The 20,633-nt window shown below is 42.1% G+C and overlaps 2 protein-coding genes across 8 annotated transcripts in view; one reads left to right on the top strand and one right to left on the bottom strand.

Annotated features, from left to right (window-relative positions):
* TMEM68 (transmembrane protein 68) overlaps positions 1–7,623 on the bottom strand; it is a 34,543-nt gene extending 26,920 nt beyond the window's left edge. For 2 of the 5 annotated variants that reach the window (XR_005016998.1, XM_036830144.1), the window contains exons 1-2: positions 7,472–7,587; positions 324–368 (exon numbers count right to left, since the gene is read on the bottom strand). The gene's annotated coding sequence lies outside the window, so the exon portion shown is untranslated. Of the gene's footprint in view, positions 1–323; positions 369–7,471 lie in introns of all 5 variants that reach the window. The other 3 variants (XM_036830145.1, XM_036830142.1, XM_036830143.1) reach the window with 2 other exon arrangements.
* Positions 7,624–7,820: 197 nt separating this feature from the next.
* TGS1 (trimethylguanosine synthase 1) overlaps positions 7,821–20,633 on the top strand; it is a 35,963-nt gene continuing 23,150 nt past the window's right edge. Inside the window, exons 1-7 of one of the 3 annotated variants that reach the window (XM_036830141.1) lie at positions 7,821–7,959; positions 12,397–12,461; positions 14,209–14,381; positions 14,731–15,547; positions 17,579–17,696; positions 18,479–18,565; positions 19,727–19,901. In XM_036830141.1, coding sequence (XP_036686036.1) covers positions 7,856–7,959; positions 12,397–12,461; positions 14,209–14,381; positions 14,731–15,547; positions 17,579–17,696; positions 18,479–18,565; positions 19,727–19,901 — 1,539 coding nt within the window. In that variant the 5' untranslated portion in view covers positions 7,821–7,855. Of the gene's footprint in view, positions 7,960–12,396; positions 12,462–14,184; positions 14,382–14,730; positions 15,548–17,578; positions 17,697–18,478; positions 18,566–19,726; positions 19,902–20,633 lie in introns of all 3 variants that reach the window. The other 2 variants (XM_036830139.1, XM_036830138.1) reach the window with 2 other exon arrangements.

The following is a 20,633-nucleotide window of genomic DNA, read 5'->3' as shown; positions in this document are numbered from 1 at the left end:
ATATCTTAAGTGGATCATACTGAACGTTTGTATCTTAAACTAAGTTATGTTGAGATAACTAGTCTTCATAGAAGAAAACATCAATATCTGATTCAATAAAAGTAACCCAATTCTTAGGAAATGATGACATACATTTTTAGATATTACCTTTTACAAGCAAGTTTATAGAAAAGCTCTCTGTTCCTCTGACATTATACAATAATACAAATTTGTCAGTGTCATTTTTATCTTATAGTCACTAAAATTTCTCTTGTATCTTAAATGATTGAAAAAATACAGCATACAATTATTCTGTCATTCTCTAAACCATTCACTTAACTTACCAGAAATTAGATAAATATCTTGTCCCAAGCTTCAATGTCTGTATTCTGAAAAACACAGTATATAAAAGGAAGAAAAATACGATTTAAAAAAAGATAATCATTAATACCCAGAGATAGAGTTTCCATAAAGTAAATGGCAAGACACATTCACCAATGTGTGACAATTATGCTTACAGCCCTATACTAGTGTATCACAATTAAAAATTATACTCACACTACCAATGCTTTTAGTGAGGACACCTATATACACTGTTTTAGTTCCACACTATAAAGCCCCACCTAAGACATTTTTTAAATTCACAGCTATAGAAACTTTGCTTCTTCAGAGAAAAAGTATGAAGTTAAGATGTGTAACAGACTCTGTCTCTTTTTAGTAATTGCCAGATAATAAGCTGATGGTCAAACATGATATTCGATGATGCAATTATATTAGCCCTCATGATCATGTTCTCCTACATAAGATTTCCTTCTTCCATTCCTATTTTCTCTGCTTCTGATTCTACCCTTAGAGATATTTTATCATTATTCCATACCATATAAACTTAATGAAAATCATCTCAAGTCCTTTGAGGATGAGGCAGGAAATGAAAAAATGAAAGAAAGGGATGGAGGGAGAGGGAGAGACAGATATACAAGAGCAATTACATGTTGTCTTGAAGCCAAGATTATCTTGCTAATAACTGGCATATTAGCAGGGCACAGAACTGACTTGTTCTTCCAGGGTTAGAGGATTTAGTCCAGTTTCCTTGTAACCAATAGCATTTATCTGTGAGAAATCTGGGCCTGTTATGGTAACAGAAGGTGGACACAGCAGCACACATTAAGCCCACAACCTATGTTTTATTTACATCACATTTTAATCAATCCATCTAAAGAGGCAAACGGCTAAAATTTACCAGTGTTTGATCATTTAGAGTGCAACATGGCAAAACTTACTACTTTTTAAAATGAGAGCTTTCCTCACTAGGATGGCTATATTCAAAAAAAAAAGGAAAATAACAAGTGTTGTTGATAATATGGAGAAATTAGAACCTTCATACATTGCTGGTGGGAATATAAAATGGTGCAGTCACCATGGACATCAGTTTGGCAGTCCTCAAAAAGCTAAAGATAGAGTTACCATTTGACCCAGTAATTCTAGCCCTAGGTATACACCCAAGAGAACGGAAAACATATATTCACACAAATATCTGCATACAAGTGTTGACAGCAGCGTTATTCATAATAGCCAAAAAATGGACAACCCAAATGTCCATCCACTGATGGATAAAAATATGCTATACCCAGAAAACAGAATATTATTCAGGCACAAAAAGAGATGAAGTACTAGTTCATACTACGATATGCTTGAACCCTGAAAACATTATACTAAGTAAAAAAAAGTCAGATACTGAAGGCCACACCTTGTATGATTCCATTTACATGAAATACCCAGCACAGGCTAATCCACACAGACAGAAAGGTTAGTGGCTGTCAGAGGCTGGGGGAGGGGACAATGAGAAGTGACTTCCAATGGAAACAGAGGTGTCTTTGGGGGATAATGAAAATGTTCCGGAACTGGATGGTAGTGATGGTTGTACGACCTTGTGAATATACTAGAAACCACTGAGTTGCACATTTTTAAATGGTGAATATTATGATGAATTACATCTCAGCAGAAAGAGCTTTCAAATATTAATACATTAAAATTTACAATTGGGGGCTTCCCTGGTGGCGCAGTGGTTGAGAATCTGCCTGCTAATGCAGGGGACACGGGTTCGAGCCCTGGTCTGGGAAGATCCCACATGCCGCGGAGCAACTAGGCCCATGAGCCACAACTACTGAGCCTGCGCGTCTGGAGCCTGTGCTCTGCAACAAGAGAGGCCACGATAGTGAGAGGCCCGCGCACCGCAATGAAGAGTGGCCCCCGCTTGCCGCAACTAGAGAAAGCCCTCGCACAGAAACGAAGACCCAACACAGCAAAAATTAATTAATTAATTAATTAATTTTTTAAAAAAAGTCAAAGAAAATGATGCCAGATCATTTGTCAAAAAAAAAAAAAAATTTATGATAGCTTCTCAAATATGTTAAAAGAAGCTTTTCCCAGGCCTGAAAACCAATCATTTTCGTGATCTGACCCTTACTGCTTAATACAATTGTCCCAATAATCTAGTCTCAGGACTTCCCTGGTGGTCCAGTGGTTAAGACTTCGCCTTCCAAAGCAGGGAGTGCAGGTTCGATCCCTGGTCAGGGAGCTAAGATCCCACGTGCCTTGCAGCCAAAACACCAAAACATAAAACAGAAGCAATATTGTTACAAATTCAATAAAGACTTTAAAAATGGTCCACATCAAAAAGACTTTAAAAAAAAAAATCTAGTTTCATTTCCAATTTTTAATAGGATTGTAAAATCTTGTGATTTTAAAACCTTCTTTAGTACCTCGCCCCACCCAAACTGGTAAAAGAACTATACCTCTTGTGCATAGTTACGTTCTGATTTATTACACACACTTAGCACACACAGTGGAGGGGAGAGGGACAGTGCAAAGGCAGACTCCCAGGGACAGAGGCTATGCGGACCCCTCGCAAGATCCAGCCGTCTGCTAGCAGCGTCCAAGTGCTGCACGCAAGGACCTGCTCCAAAAATGATCAACCCTGATTTTGATTTAAAACCTTGCAGAACAGAAAACTCAAAAGGTGCCCTTTCCACCATCAAAACCGTTCATCGAAATGCTAAAAAGATCTTCCTAACACTTACTTCATTGGAATCTTCCCCATGGACCTAGCTCTGTACCATTGAACCTCTTCCACTAGACAACCTCTCAAGTTGTAGGACAGCCATCACAAAGCTACAGAATCCTCTTTTCTAGTCAGAATCCTTATTAATCCTTTCATCCACCCCTCGGAACCAGGTCCGTAACCTTTCACCACTCAGGTCACGCCCTGTGACTGACTCTGCTTACCCAATATCGAGCAGAGCAGGTAGAGTAACCCGCCTGGGCCTGGGTTTGCTAAGATCGATAAAACTGGGATAACAGTAGAACTTAGATATACTACATTAGATGATGGAGGTGCCATGGAGACGACATCCCGCAGGCAAGGGGGGTAAGGAGGAGAGGGCTGCTACGTTATACAGTGTGGTCTGGGAAGGCTTCTCTAAAAGGATGTTTGAGCCAAGACCTGAGGACGTGAGGAAGCAAACCGTGTGGGCATTTGGAAGAGAATTCCAGCTGAAAGAACAGTGAGTACAAAGGATGTGCACTTGGGGTGGTCAGCAAAGCAGTCAGGCTGAGGAAGAGGGACGGGGCAGAGGGGGGGGCAGTCAGAAGTGGGGAGCACTGCAGAACTTTGTGGGCCAGCTTTCACCTAAGTGAGAGGGAAAAGGCACCAGAAGGGTGGGTTCTAAATGACTGCTGTGTGGAGAATACATTGCACAGGGAGCAAACAGGAAGTTATTGCAGTCACTGAGATGAGTGATGAAAGTGGCTGGGACAGGTGTGCCAGAGTGAGGGCTGTAAGACATGATCAGCTTCTGGATATATTTTGAGGATAAAGCCAACAGGATATGCTGGTGAATGCATGCAGAACGTGAGCGAGAGGGGAAGTCTGATATGGCCTCATGGTGTCCAGGCAACATGGGTTTGTATCCTGGGAGGCTCTGCCACTTACTGTGTGACCCAGACAAGTTACGTAACATCAGTTTCTCCATCTATAAAATGAGAATATCAACAGTACCTACCTAATGAGACTTCGTGAAAAAAGCTCAGAAGAGTGCCTTCCACCATAAAGGCACTAAACAAGTGTTACTATCACCATCATCATCATCGTCATCGTCAGCTTGCTTGTGAGAGGATGGAGTTGCCAGAAGAACAGGTTTAGACACCGCAGGAATTCCTGGCCATCAGGAATTCAGGTCTGAACACGTTAAGGTTCTACTGGACATCCAAGTGGAGATGTTCAGTAGGCAGCTGGACACAAGCAGAGTTTAGCAGGAAGGTCAGGGCTAAAGAAATATACCTGGGATTCGGTGACATATAGACCAGTATTGAAAACCTAAAACTAAGGAAGATCCCTTTAGGGAATGAATATAAAATAAAAAAGTTTCCAAGACTGAGCCTTGGGGCATTCAACACTTTAGAAGCTGGGAAGCCAATAAGGAACCAGCATTCTCCTTCCAGGCGTGGCATCTTGGATGTCAAAGTAAGAAAGTGTTTCAGGAAAGAAGGAGTCCTCAGCTGTTTCATATGACTGACTCTGGGAGGTCTAGTAAGATAAAGATCATTGATCCTTGGATTTTACAACACAGAGGCACTGACAAGCCCTGATAAGAACGGTTTTGATAGAGTGGGGATAAAAGTCAGGTGGAGAAAATTCAAGAAAGAATGGGAGGGAATGAATTGCAAATAGCAAATACGGACAACTCTTCAGAGGATTACTGTTGCACAAAGGAACAGAAAAACAGGTGGGTATCCAGAAGGGAATGTGGATCAAGTTTGTTGTCTTACGATGAACAAAAATACAGAAGTTTTTAATACCAATGATGATGTATCAATGGGAGAACGAGAACTGGATGATGCAAGAGAGATTATTGTTGAGGCCTAGGCCAGAGGGGATAGAATACAGTGTATAAGAAAGAGGATGCCCCCCAAAAGACTTACATCACTCGGTTTTTAATTCATTTACTCAATAAATATTTATCAAACAAGTATGTAGTTTGCGCTCGGCACTATTCTAAACACAGGGGATATGTCACTAAATAGATCGTTATATGAGAAAACATATGTAAAAGCACTTAGAATAATATGCCTAGCACATACTAGGCACCTAACCAATGCTGGCTAACTAAACACAGATGGATGTAAACTCTGTTCATCCAAATTTTTGACAAAAATGTGGACCAAGACAGTGTCCTAAAGTTTGTCACTAGAGAACTATCAAAGGAATTTAAATAACAAGCTTTTGAATTGATAAAATACTTACTTATGATAAAATGGGAAAATGGCCTTAGAACTCAATGAATACAACCTCTTAATTTTGCGGAAAAGTTAATAATAGAAAGCCAAGTTGACTTACCCAGTTACTAAATTAATTCAGTGAAAAACCAAGAGCCAAAATTAAAACCCAGTTCTCCTACTTCCTGATTTTCATTATACTTCAAGTCTCTCTCTCTCTCTCTAACAGAAAGGCTGAAAATATTAAGATTGCAATTTCTATCTTCCCTCTACTTCTGCCTGGCTCTTCTTCCCCTCCAATTTACCATAGGCTGTACGTGACTCCCTACCACTTTATTTTAATCCAATAAAAACTGTAATTGTTAAAAGATGTTTTGGGGGAGATATAATATTTTAGTTACCAAAATTCTAGGTTATTTCCTAACCCCTCCCCCCAAGAAATCTCCAATGAAACAGTCCTATGCATCACATATTTTCCCATGTGGAATTCACGTAACTTGTAAGAAAAAGTTGACAAGCTGAAATATCAGCATGTTGACACTGATGGCAAGGAACATTTACAATAATTAACTTTATAGATGTTTAAAATCAGAATATTTCAAAAACTAATAAAACAGGATTTTTTTGTTTTGTTTTCTACAAAAACTTAAGGAAATAAATCTATTCCTTTTTTTTTTTTTTTTTTAACCATTACTGGTACTTTTAGCACCATGGATGGTAGCAGATTCATTTCTTACTTTTAGTATATGAGCCACATTGAGGATGTGCTGAAAATGCCAATTACAAGAAATACTCACTGAAACCCAAATTAATTTTCCCTTTTCCTTTTTGCAGATTTAATAATGGTTCAACAGGGCTTTTGTACTCAGTTTTAGTGAGTACACTCTACTTCAAACCATCAATAAAACTGAAGTTTAATATTTCAGTTATGCTATCTGGCAAACTCAACCATTTTATCTCTAAAGCAATATCTTTTGGATTTCAAGCTTCGAACTCTAGGTTCTGAGATGAATTACCTTTCAAGGTGGTTTTTTTTTGTTGTTGTTTTTTCAATCCTAGAATGTCCTAGCTAAAATCTTCCACTCTGTCTCATAATTATTGTTCCACCCTTATTTTCTTAACTATCCTCATCCCCCCAAATGTTAACACGACCGTACTGGTGTAACTGTGCAGCAGTCTTATCTTTTTGAGTCACTAACATGAGTAAGGCAGCAGTAAGGATGCGGGAATAAACATTTCATTTGAACATTAACCTTCTACTTCCACTCACCAGTAAATGCGGCCAAAATATTAGGGGCCATTCTAAATGTCTGGATTTTATCTTAGCTCTTACATATTCTAAAGGAATACCAAACCAACTCCGGCATCCACCGCACAAGCCAAGTCCTAAGTGCTCCGACAACCTTCAAGTCTGAACGTGCTTCAGGAGGAAACTGCCTGGGCGATCTCAACCAATGCCACGCACCAAACACTGATTGCTTTTTTCAAATCCAGCAGCGCTGCTCCAGTTTTCGACATCCTGGTTTGTGCACATGTATCTTTCGTATATAATCAGCAGCTGGAGGGCTGAGCCCTGTTTCACAGGCTGCAGACTCCGGAGACCGAAACAGAGCCAGGCGCCTCCAGAGTACAGACCCACCCGGACTATTAACAGCACAGGTGAGAAGTCTGATACCCACTTCGGTCCTTCCAGCAGTCCGAGGAGGCAGGTCCTACGAATCATCCCTATTTACAGATGCTCACAGCGAGGCCCAGGAGGGTTCCGTGGCCCGCCCGGGTCACACAGGTGGTATAAAGGGGCATCGACCAGGACTCCCTCCGGGCCTGACGTGTGTGGACGCGACCCCCTCCCCACGACCACCTTCGGCTTCACACAGTGGGCTCCACTCGCCTCCCCATCAGAGCGGCCCCGGGAAGCCCAGGGACCTGCAGGGACGGGGGGAGGCACCTCGCCCCGACCCAAGTGGAGGCCGCGCCCGCCGAACTGCAGCGTTTGGGGCGCGAGGGGAGATGCGGGACGAGGTGAATGGGCTCGTTGTGACCCAGGCCGGGCCTTCCCTCCTGGCCACTCTGGGGCCCCAGCCGAAGCCCGAGTCCGGCGGGAGGCCGGGGACTCCGCGCGGCCCCGGCGAGACGAGAAGCGCGGCCGCGGCGCCCCGGCCCCGGAGGCTGGCAGGGCGCCGAGGAGCGCGGGGAGGCCCAGGCGGGGACGACGCACCTCGGGCGGCAAGCAGAGGGGGCTCGGCTCGCCCTCACCCCGCAGCAGCAGCGGGAGCTCCTCGGTGGCTCACCCGGGGAAGCAGAGGAACTCGAACGGCCGTTCTCCCCGAGAGACCCGGAAGGAAAAAGCCAAGCGCCGGCTGCAGCCCGAGCAGCGTTGAGTGTGACACCGCCCGTCGCCCGGTCCCTTCCTGTGCTCCACCCCCGGAACCACTTCCGTCTGCGGCTTCTCCCGTGCTCCGGGCTGGAGCGCTCCTGGGCCCGTTCTTCCCCGGCAGCCGGGCGCGCCTCCAGTCCTCCGCTCGGTCCCCAGCAGCCGAACAGCGTCCGGGAGGCCTTCCCGCGCCGTCTGCCGCGTGGCCGCCTCCTCTGAGGCGCTACGATGTACTGCGAGAAGTGGAGCTTCGTGGCGGAGATGTGTCTCTTCCTTGAAGACCTGCGGGAGGGCTCCTGCATCCTCTGCCTCTGCTCCAGGGCGTTTGTGGAGTAAGTCGCACGCGGGCCTCTCGGTTTCCCGACCTGTAGGGGTTGGGGTGGCGATGGATCCCCGGGACCGGGGCCAGAGTGTCCGACCGTCGGGCACAGTGGTGCCTGAGAGAAAGGAAGAACCGTCCTCGGGCTTTACGGCGTGCTCGCCCACGGCCCTTAAGTGATGGAGTAAGTCTGCTCTGCGGGCTGTTAGGAGAGAACGTGGTGGCCCGGGTTTGTCATTTTACACTCGTCAACTGAGGGGACGGTCACAAGCTGCGGGGAAGTGAAATGAAAGCGATCTGGGATGTGATAGCACAGGGTGGAGGTTTGAAGATGAGTAACGTTTCTGGTTAACATCTTTTTTTTAAACCTTAAGGTTTATTAAAGCACAAATGCACATAAATAGAACTTCTCATTACCCGGGAGAAAACATTTAACTATAATCATATCAGTTTTTGAGCCGTGCTTATTTTTGGAAAATACTTGTTTCGGCCACAAATTGCCCTGCGTGGCAGACAGTGGGTAGGAAAGCACAGACTCAAGAATTGGATTTTAGGGATTTTTTTTTGTTATATATATGTATATATATTAGGTGTGTGAGTTCTGCCACTTAATTTTTTTTTTTTTAATCTCTGAAACAGGTATATCTACCCTAATCCTCTCACTGGCTTATTGTTAGATTCAACTTGTGGAAGTGAATTTTATGTGATACTTTTAATATAGTTTATTTAGAATTATAGAATTAAGATAGAATTTAAGTTGCAAGGAATTCTCACTATTCGTCATGTGTTTTTGTGGAGTAATCGGCAAATTAATCCGGAAAAAAAAATTAAGCGCTGTATTAAATTTAATGAAAAAATATTGTCGTCTGGGGACTTCCCTGGCCGTCCAGGAGTTAGGACTCCGCGCTTCCACTGTCGGGGGTTCGATCCCCGGTCAGGGAACTAAGATCTCACGAGACACAGGGCTCGGCCAAAAAAAAAAAAGCAACATACTGTCGTCTCATGCAGGCGTGTGTTCATTCAGCGAATTCTCTCTGTGCTCCGTGGTGGTAGGTACTGGTTAGCACTGGGGTATCAGGCACAGCCTCCCTACATCCTTAGAGTTTACTTTCTAGCAAAGGTGATCAATATTAAGACAGTAGGTACGTAATTATTTGGTTAATTATAGTTGTAAGTACAAGATGGGAGAGAAGTGCCAGGTGCTCTTATAGCAAAAACCCAACCTTCTGCCATGGATCACAGAGATTTCTTAGAGAAAGTAGCGTTTGAAAAGTGGTCCAAAAGGTGAGTGGAAATAAACCGGGATATGTTTGAGTGGGCGGAAGCATTCCCAGCAAGGCAGAACTCTGTAAAAAGCCTCGAGGGAGCAAAAGAAAGCCTGTGAAAGGGAAACAAAATGACTGGGAAAGAAAAATAGAAGACAGGGTTGGTGAGATATGCAGGGTCTAGACATGCAGGACTTCGTAGAAGACAGGTTCAGATTTGCATCTCTGAAGACGCCTCTAGTAGCAGCAATGTGCAGGCTGAGAACGAAGCTTGTATACATACCAGCCAAGGCACATCCTTAGTTCTTAGCCTGCAGCCCATTTGAGTCTTGGTGCCGTCTTCATGAAGTCTCCTTCCCAAAAAAGAAAAGAAGGGGAGGGAATATAAGTTATAAAAAGTTGAGAAAAAGAGCTTACCTGTAGAAAACAATATGCAACTGGATTTCAATTAAAGCCACTTTATTTAAAACACAATTGGGAGTTCCCTGACAGTCCAGTGGTTAGGACTCAGCACATTCACTGCCGGCGCTGGGTTCAATCCCTGGTCGGGGAACTAAGATCACGCAACCAAAAACAACAACAGCAAAAATAATTCAATTGCCATATAAATCACCAGTTACATTGCATTTAGTCTTTTTGAGCTAAAATGTGCATTCTTTTCGTTACAGATAATTTCATACCTTTCTTAAAACTTGGAAGCTCTACTTCACTTTTTAAAACTACCTTCTAAGTTCAAAATAGGTAAAGAGAAAAGAATGGCTTGGTCTTTTCCTTTAGATCAGTTAATGCTCAAATTATAACCCTTTAGAACAAAAAGATCTTGGAGATACAGTCTTAGAATTGTCACCAATAGTCATTGAAAAGTCCTTGGGAGTGGGAGACGTGCTGGAAGCTCAGAGGCTCATGAGTATAACCCTGATTTTCTAGGTAGGGAAAAAGTCTGTTTTCAAACTCTAAGAACAATACATTTGATTGTTGGCCAACTTCAAATAGATTATTAAACTGAAAGGTCAGTCCCATGTAGCAGAAAACAGAAAGTGAGCTTTAGCATAGGTGCCAAATAACGGCTCAGTAATTAAGAGATTATTTTCACACCTCCCCTCAAAGGCAGGAAATAGAACATAATATTGTAACTAATTTTTATTTTCTGAGGATATTACATTAACATACTGTCTTATGAGTTCAGTAATTGGAGTAATAATTCTGTCTCATCTACACACTTAATTTTCTATACACTATCTATATGAAGTGGACATATAATTACAGTGTTATAGGGCTGTTAAAAATAACCATTACAGGACTTCCCTGATGGCACAGTGGTTAAGAATCTGCCTGCCAATGTGGGGGACACGGCTTCGGGCCCTGGTCCGGGAAGATCCCACATGCCGTAGAGCAACTAAGCCCGTGAGCCACAACTACTGAGCCCACGTGCCGCAACTACTGAAGCCTGTACACCTAGATCCCGTGCTCCGCAACAAGAGAAGCCACCGCAATGAGAAGCCCACACACCGCAACGAAGAGTAGCCCGGTTCCTGTCTGAGCCAGCTACCCCCTGAGGTTCCCAAAGAGTGGTTCAGTGTGTCCATCACTCCTACATTTGTTAGTTAGCGTTCTCTGTGGAGCACTTTCCCTTCTCTCCCCGTTGTTTGTTCACTGCCTTATTTCTATTAACATGGACTCTGGACTGTTAATTTATTCATGGAGATATTGTTACTCTCATCATTTATTTTGGTGTTCCTTTCCTCTCAGATGGCTGGTGGGAGCCCCTTGAACTGGCCCCTGTGTCCTTTTGATGGGTCCCTGGCATTCTTTGAGCTCTTCCTAACCTTCTGGCACAATAATATAATTTTCCAGTCTACGCTCCAGCATGGACGTGCCGTTTCTCCCAGGTGCCCCGGTTCCTTTTAGTGGAGAGCAGTGTTTAGAAACTAGGACTTGGGTGCTTGCTGTGCTCATTGCTGGGTGTTCAGTGCTTCTGCACCCTGGGCAGACACAGTTAGGCGGGCTACAAGCGCATTTTACGTACATACACAAATGTGTGTGTTGGAGAATCTTGGCTGTCGTGATCCTCAGTGCATTTACTTATTTGCTCGGTGTAATTAATCTTGCAACCATATCGGCCCTCTTCTCCATCTGACACCTTCATGCCCCATACCCTCGGGTACTGGCGGGCACACCGTCGATGCCCTTCTGTGGCTGCCACCGCCCCCAGGCCCCAAGTTGCTGGGGGTCCATGGGCATGCTGCCAGAGCACATCTGCACTTCATCCCCTCCCCCGTTCACTGTCCTGCTAAGTCACCACCTACGTTACGTTTTATTAAGTGTCAAAAGATAAATGGGGGATAGGAAATATATCAAGTACACAAGAATTTTGTTTTGTTGAATTTGTTGTTGCTTCCATTAGAAAAGTGGTATTAGCTATTACTTGCAGATGGCCTTGTTATGGCAGTTATGATGGAGTTTATTACAGCTTAATTTACCAGTAGGAAGATAATAGCAAAATTCCCCCCTTCCCTTTATTTTAAGTGTTCTGTTAGGTTTATTTTGCTTATGAAATTCCTATGTTAGTAAAGAAAAAATTTAGAAGTAGATATGTAAAGAAAAGTTCAACTATTCACTTTTTAAAACTCATTGAGACTGAATTGTTTTATTTCGATGTATGTTTCAGTTTAATAAAATAAGAACTTAATTTTATGTTAGTCCCCAAAACAACCTTAGCTCAGACCATGAATATCTGATCTACTAGGCAGTGGATAATTTGGCCTGTTTGCAGATGGACTAGGGTCTGCGTGTGGGTTTATAAAGGTGTAAGATAAATCTTGTCACGTTTATGCTCACTTTCTACAGCAAATTTAGAGAATATTTCACTGTTTGTATATCACAAGGAGGAGCAGATTCTTTCCCCAATATCCAGAACTGCCACTTAATTTTAATAAATTAGTAGTTATCATTATAGCGTGCTTTGCATGTGATATATACCAAATGCTTTACATGTGCAGTCAATCCTTATTAGAACCCTATGAGGTATGTATTATTACCTCTATATTACAGATAAGAAAAATGTATTAGCAGATAGCTTTTCTGTTTTTTAAACTTTTTATTAATCTATGCTGCCTTAAGCTTGTTTTTTCACTAAATTTATAGTTTAATTTTTTTCAATATTGACTGTTTAATTTGCTTCACAGAGATCGGAAATTGTGCAGTTTGGGATTAAAAGGCTACTACGTTAAAGACGATGGCATCAGTGCAGGTAATACAGTATGAAGCTACATAGCCCTTTTTTTGCTAAGACTAACCATGGTAGTGTACAGAGGAGAGGCGGAAGCAAAGCAAGGAAATTACTTGCCTGGCCGTAGTTTGCGCAGCTGCCTTACTTGGGAAAGCTTTCTGGGCTGCTCGTGTGCGGCAGTTAAGCTCCGTTTCCTCCGGTCGGAGTGCCCTGGCCCTGGCTTAGGTTTTGGCTTGTTCGGGAAGGCTACCAAGGCATCAGAGCCACCCTACGCTAACGGCCTCCTTGTTTAAATACTTCAGCAGTTTTATACATAAACCATTCAGGATAAACTCCAAGTGAACAGCCACAGTCTTTTGGCTGAAGTAAAGAGGCCACAGTCTGGATTAACTTTCCCAAATAGCAAATAGAATTTGTTCTGCGCTTTGAGCCTCACCTAGTTACCTGAAAGCCATCTTGGTCTCTGTCAGACTTCCCTCTCCGGGCCCCATTTGTCCTTTCCACACAGATCTTTTATGTTTCTCCGGACATGGGGAAAACTGCGGCCCAAGTTGCAGGCTAAAATCAGCACAAGTAGCGTGTCACGTTACCCTCGAAAACCCCCACCTCTCACAATGATGGAGCAAATCGCTGCGTCTTCAGTTACACGCTGGATGAAACGTTTGGTTGCATTTCAGTGTTACATTGTACAAATAAGATTTCTCTAGACCCTAGGGTCCCACCTAACATAAGAAAACGTGCACACCATGAGAGGAGCACGGAGGTGAGCTGATTCACATTCCCTGTTTTGCTGTCTGCTGAGCTTTCACAAGTTCATTCAGTGGAATGGCAAGTGGAATCGCCTTCATTATTTAGATAGGTGTCTCTTTCCCCTCTTTCTTTTAATAGAATTTGTGCACTTAAGATCTCTTTTTCTCAGTCTCTGTCTCTGCAGTGGAAAGATTCCCTGTTCTGTTGCCTAAGATCATGTAGCTGGAGTGCAGCGCAGCCCTAGTTGAGTATGCTAATATATAAAGTGTTTTGTCTCCTATTTTAAAATAGAGCATTTGGATGGCATTTGGCCAATTAGTGGTATGATCTACTTTTAGATACCACATTAGGATAACGTAAAACTTGTTTTGTTACGATAAAGCAGGTTTTCTCTAAGACCTAGAATCAGAGAGCTTGAAAGGATCTTCCAGTTCAGTGGATTTCAGACTTTTAACAGCAGAACGTTTTCATTAAATGAACTTCCCCACAGAGTCCCAGGGTGTAAATCCAGTCGTGACTGAAGTTCCCATGGAGGGCCTGAAGACCTACCTCTCATCTCCCTTATTAACAGCTCCAAAAATAACTCCACGAGTCATCATTTTAAATCCACTGATGGAGTGCAGCAGTGCTGCAGATGGGAACGTGGAAATGTAGACATTTTCCCCGGGGCCGCCCTGCTGCGTTCCCTCGTGCATCCTCAGTACTGTGCCCAGCGCCCAGCGAGAGGAGGTGCCCCGCGGAGGGAGCTGAGTGAGCAGCCGGTGGACAGCGGCCGGCAGAGCCGGACTAGGGCTTGTCTCCTGCTTCTTAGTTGGCTGTTTTTTCACAAGTCCATATTCCCATCAGTTCCTCTTTTTTTCCTTTTATTTTTCTTCCCCTTGAAAACTCACATTGGCACACCTTTACTTTGGGCAAGTCATGTAATACCTTTGGGTCTCAGGTTCCTTTTCTTTAAGATGAGGGTGATGAAACCTGCGTCTAAATTTTCTCTAAGCTAACGTAACAGTGCTGTGTGTAGGAGAGCAAGCTGCAGAAGAGGAAGAAGGCGGTCGTTCCCAGGGCACTGCAGAGTCACGTGACAGCAAAGACGTAGACCCAGATGAAAGTGAACTTGATTCTGAGGCTGAACTCATGAGAAGCATGGGACTGCCACTTCAGTTTGGTAGGGCGTCTGCACATAAGAATTTTGAGGTAAGTATTAGTTTACTTTGCTTGTTTCTGTTTCTTAGCTATCTTCATAAAATATCACGTGGAATCTTTTTATCCCAAATCTAATGCATTCATGAATTAGGGCACTTCACCTCTTTCTAAACGTACGTACATATTTATAAGTGAACGAAAACTGCAAGTTGTGATATGTCCCATGTGTGATTGTTCCTCCTCTTGGAAACGTAGATAGTAAGATTCACTTGTTGGTGTAACTGAAACCCAGGTTGGGGGGTTGAGGGTATTTTGTTTAATTTAATGTCAAAATAGATTTAGATTCTACTTCTTATAGTTTCTGAAGTATAATTTATATTCAAGTTATTGACCTTTGTAGGTGTCTATGAATACTAGAAACAAAGTTAAAATAAAAAAGAAAAAGAAAAAACATCAGAAGAAGTACTTAGATGAAATTAAGAGAGCATCTTGGAGACAAGAATGTGAGGAAGACGACATTTTGGCTTCAGATGACCCATCTTCATCTGAGAATGAGAACACCAGAAGGTGCGAACTTCGAACCAAAAAAGACATTGAAGGTGAGAATCTTCCTGCTGAAAATGCATTATCTCCAAAGCTGGAAATTACGGAGCTCTGGGAGAAGTACTGGAAGGAACACGGGGGAGAACTGCTGTGGCAAAGCTGGGAAGAAAAGCATGCAGGTCAGACGCTGTGCTCAGAACCCTGGAACGTCCCTCATACAAAGCAGGAATGGGAGCAGCATTATAGCCAGCTGTACTGGTATTATTTGGAACAGTTTCAGTATTGGGAAGCTCAGGGTTGGACTTTTGATGCTTCACAAAGCTGTGATACAGATACTTGTGGGTCTAAAACAGAAGTTGACAACAAGAAAGACGAAAATCGCACGAAAGCAGATGAACTTTCTTCTCCATCTTCATCAATGGGTAGCGAAAGCTCTAGTTCAAGTGATAAAGATCATAGTGAAATTCTTGATGGACTTAGTAATATAAGTCTGAATTCAGAGGAAGTAGAACAGAGCCGGTTAGATCCCTCTGTGAGTTGTGATGGACAGCAGCGTTTAAGTGAAGTTCACAGCGGAAGAGAATGCCCTGCTTCGGGCCAAAGTGAACCACGTAACGGAGGAACCAAGGAAAGCAGCTTGTCTGGGAACAGAAGCACGAGCCAGCCAGCTCAGGGTAAGACTGGCCAAGATTTATCCTACTGAGTAATGGGTAACAAAATTAGTCTATTTAGCAAAATGACTGACCCTAATCCTTTATGGTAGCGTTAAAGAATGCCAGCTACATTTTATGGTGTAATAGTGAAACGATCTAATCCATCTTACTTTTACGTCACAAGTTATTATCCTTTTATGTAAATAAAAAGAATATTTGCGTAGGGTTCTCAAAAGTATCAGTCGTTCCTCTTGCACCTTGGTGGCCAGTGAATTACAACTTGGAAATCCATTAAGGAATCTAGTTTTAGAGTGAGCTTGGAATGTCCAAGTTTCTCTGGAGCAGCTAAGTTTATAGGAGACGTGCTAAAGAGTAGCTGTGAGCATACGTTTGCCGTTAGGCAAATCTGAATGGGGGTTGTGTCTGGAATTCGCTCGGGACAAGTGAAGTCTTGCTCTATAGAGAGTCTCAACAGGGCATAAGATTATTTTGTAACTGAATGGATTGATTTCAGGATTCTCATAAAATATCCAGGATAAGGAGCTTGGTTGACTCCTGCCTGAGTGGTTAAGAAATAATTGTTGAGCAGACTGGTGCCAGTGTCGGAACTAAAGAAAACCAGTGAGAGGTGAGCTAGGAGAGGCTAGAGTAGGCAGATAAAAAGGCTTTTGTGAGGAGAAGGGGACCATCAACTGGTGCAGCAGAAAAGTGGGAGAGGAGGACATTTTTATAACCTGAACTCCTGAAGCCCACTGACTTGTTGTCTTGGCATCCTTGATGTTTGGTGCTGGAAAAGTCTGGTTTATATCAACTTTCTTCTCAGCCTCATTCATATATATAAAGCAAAAGGTTTTGGCTTTTTACTTAACAAGTGGGTTTGCTTTGCTCCTCTCAGATCACTGATCTTACTTCATCCTACAGTTTCCTTTAGAGAGTTACTAATGAGCTTCTCTGTCCTCTTACAATGGAGCTTACTTCAGTATGGTGTTCTCATTCCTTTCTATTTTGCTGTCATTTTCATCCTTTTTTAATGTGAGTATTTTATATTAGCCTTTTGGTAAGTCCTGTTCTTATTTTGGCCAGAAACCTTGGAGTATGTAGATTGGTCAATAACTGCTTCACGTTCCTTCTTTTGATTACCCTCCCTTATCTTCCTTTGTTAAACATAGTAAACCTCACAGTCTCTCCCTTCGTGTTGCCTGTGTTCTAAGGTGTGTGTATAGACTGTTCCTATTGTGTGCTCCCTTAGGTAGATATATAATTAGACATTTCTGCAGTTGGCTCCAGTGTGACCACCATCAGGATCCATTTGAGAATTCTAGGCTTTGATTTGTTTTGGATCCTCCTTGAGACCAAAACGTAAGGCATGCACTGCATCTCTCCATACGTATGTGTTCTACTGTTTGCGGCTGGGGTCTCCTGAAATAGCCTGTCCTCACACAGTAGAGCTCCCGCTGTCTAAATGGTGGTGTTTGTCTTTCTCTTACTTCCATTATTACTTTAAGAGCTATATTAGAGGCAGTTAGATGTATTTGCTTCTTAATAAAGAGAAGTTATTTTTAATCAAATGTGACCATGCCATTTTTAGAGTCATTTAGATTAGAATCCCATCAAAATGTGATAGCTAACAGCTATCACAGAGGTAACTTTGTGGATTAATTTGTATAGATTTAGACAGCTGTGAGGAAAAAGTAGTTTTATAGTTCACCTTTTTTTTTTTTTTTTTTTGCCGCACCTCAATGCTTGCGGGATCTTAATTCCCTGACCAGGGATCGAACCCGGACCACAGCAGTGAAGGCATGAAAGCGCCGAGTCTTAACCACTAGACCACCAGGGAATTCCCTGTAGTCCACTTTTTAAGTAGTTAGGTCATGGAAACTTTTAGACTTGAGTAGACCGAGCTGCACGTGTAGATGCGTGGAATAGATAGATGTGGTCTAGCATAGAGTTCATCGCAGGAGAGGCCCCGGAATACTTTGATTGCCTTTGCAAATGACAGAAGAGTTGTCAAACCAAGGGCGGAAATCAACTGCAGTATCTCTACCTCTTTAGATTCACAAGAGTCATCAGAAGCAAACACAATCAAAGACAGACCACGCCTCATCGGCACTGATGGAGACGAGAGTGGCGAAGATCCACCTGAACAGAAGCCAAGCAAACTCAAGAGGAGGCAAGTCGCACACTACCTCTCTCTGCAGAACGTGTCAGCAAGCTTTAGAGGCTCAGTAACTTAGTACATAAAAGCGTGCCTCTGCCGTGTTCCTTCCAGATGGTATACGTTGCCTGTTAACTCCTCTCTGGTTCCTACTAGTTCCTAGAGGCAGAGACTCTGTGTGTGCTTATATTCTCGGGCCCTTGTACGTTCCTGTGGGTTCTCCATAAATGTTCAGTGAGCTTAACTTAATTTGCAAGAGTTACTTCTCATCGTTTGCATGTGTTGCTGCCGCCCAGGTAGTAGGGATCACTAGAAGGTATCCCCAAAAGATGGGGATTACTGAGTTACTTATATCCCAACCTTCTTAACAATATTTTTTCTTTTGTAATTTTCTTGGTTGGGTTGATACTTCTCAAATGTTTCCTTGTTTGTTTTTAAGGAAAACCTCTAGAGATATCACCTAGGAGATTAGTTAAGGCTGCAGGTTAACTGGTGTTTTCCCAAAAGAAAATGGGGAAATTTATATTTGTTCGGGAATAGAGATAACTGCGTGACATGGTTTAAGATTTGAGTGCTCATTACTGTGTCCCAAACACTGCTAGGTAATTTATCTCATTTGGAAAATCCTGGTTAAAATACTCTTCTTCCTGTCTTCCTGGGTTTGTGAACTGCGGTTGATTGTCGTGGTGGGAAAGTTTGCATGGGTTGACTGTATGTACCTTTTAATATTTGCCTGAACTGGTGGGCTCTGGAGATAATGGCTTATTTATCACTGTTTGCTTTGTTTATTTGTTTAGCCATGAACTGGACATCGATGAAAACCCGGATTCAGACTTTGATGTCGACGGTTCCCTTCTAGGATTCAAGCATGGCTCAGGACAAAAGTAATTTTCCATAAATGCCGTTGTCTTCCTGAAATCTTAACCACTTCAGCTATCCTAAAGCTCTCTGGTATCCAGATAGCGAATAATGGTTATGTATTTCATAACATTTGAGGTGTTACAATTAAAGCACTAACCTCTCTTGCTAGTAAGAATTGTAGAGCTATCACCGTACATTTGATATATTCACATGTATTAACTCAGTTGCACTTCATAGCAATCCAATGTTTTTATTCTACAAAATTGTAATCATTTCTGTGTACTTCAGCCATATAGTCATTTAAGGCTAGAGTTCATAAAAGTTAATAATATAAAGGGTTTTCCTGATAACTGCCACATTTAAATTCCTGGAAGAATTTATTTCTACCCACATGTAATTTTATTGAGAAATTACTTAGGTAGCTCTTGCTGGTATATACTCATAGAGATTTATTCTGTTACCTGGGATTTAACTATTCTTCTATTTTAGAGCACCCAATTTCACTTAAAAGAGAAGGATAATACACACTTTTTATAAAGAAGTTTATAATATAGGTAGACGATAACAACTGACATTTAAAACCAAACTGTTCATAGTTGGTTTATAAGTGCTAAATTATATATTACACTGTGGGTCCCTAATAGTCTGTAAGAGAGGCAATTAGTGAGGCTTAATAGAGTCAGCGAAGGCTTCATAGCAGACACATATCTATTATTTTAGTAACGGGGGTTTGCTTCTTAGGTTAGTTCATATTGATTTAAGAATCTAGTGGCCACTTTTAAGACAATTTCAACATATCCAGGTACGTGTTAAAAGAGCTTTGGCATCACCTCACTGTGAGAAAAAATTATATTTCCCCAACATGCATTGGGGTTATAGTTTCCTGCTGTCTTTTTATTACATTTTACAATGTAATTTCTCCTTTCTGTTATCTGTAAGATATGTTGATATTCCCACCTTTGGTGTTTCACATTTACTTGAGAATTAACATACAAGCTAGACCTTAAAAAGTCCTCTGCATTTTTCACTCTATTTCATAATTTCCATAATTTAAAAAAATGAAATTAAAATAGTGGCTGCTACTAGGAAAATAGTGAAAATTGTTAGTTCTCTTCTCTCTTCATATAAGGAAGCAGATTCCGAGACCCTAAGGTTTGAGTCCACTTCTTTTGCTTTGGTCACAGATATGGTGGAATTTCAAATTTCAGTCACCGGCAGGTCAGGTATCTACACAAGGATGTGAAGTACAAGTCAAAGTACTTGGACATGAGAAGACAAATCAATATGAAAAACAAACACATCTTCTTCACTGAAGAGCCAGGAAAAACTCTTTTCAAGAAAAGCAAAACTTTGAGTAAGGTATGTATAAATTTTGCTTTATATTTACAAGTCGAGTCTCATTTTTGTGACCTTTGGCTCCTTAAAGTTTCTGTTTGCAAACAGGAACCCTGGTTCTACCAGATATAAGGGTACCTAAAATGCTTTTCCATTTGCTTCCTAAAGGCTTATACTGTGTGAACTAAATTTGAAAAGAGGGTAATTGGGGCTGATATGAGAGGGGGTTGCTTTGAAAGCTACATAGGAGCAGCCTGTGGAGCAATCAATAGGCAAAATCGCCTTGTGGGTGGTAACGGCTTGTCTGTTTCAGGCTAAGTAGGATCCTGGAAGTCCAATTTCTGATGCAGCGTTTATTGAAAGGCTTAATCTTGAGGTCATCTAGAGGTGATCGATCAGACTTTGCACTAACAAGTTCATCCAAATGGCATGAGCCTCAAGGCTAATTTAGTGATTCACATTGTTATCTGGAGTATTTATATCCCCTCTCTTTGTTGTACCTGCCTTCTATGTACCTGGAAAACAAAAGTAATTAGAATTGCTTTTGTTTGGTTTGATGAGTGATCCTTCTCCAATATAGGAAAAAAGCGCCATTCAGTGAGCAGAATTTTGTATCTGTCACCTCTCCAGCAGCTCTATAGAGCAATGGAACAAAATCTCAGGTCCCATGATGACTTTGTTTTACCCTTAGGGTACATTATGCTTCCTTAACATCACCATTTTTCCAAAACATGCTACAAATTTATAGCTGGTTTT

This window comes from Balaenoptera musculus, chromosome 17 (assembly GCF_009873245.2).
Source record: "Balaenoptera musculus isolate JJ_BM4_2016_0621 chromosome 17, mBalMus1.pri.v3, whole genome shotgun sequence".
Taxonomy (NCBI): domain Eukaryota; kingdom Metazoa; phylum Chordata; class Mammalia; order Artiodactyla; family Balaenopteridae; genus Balaenoptera; species Balaenoptera musculus.
The sequence above is the reverse complement of the archived record's forward strand: the minus strand, read 5'-3'. Positions and strand labels throughout refer to the sequence as shown.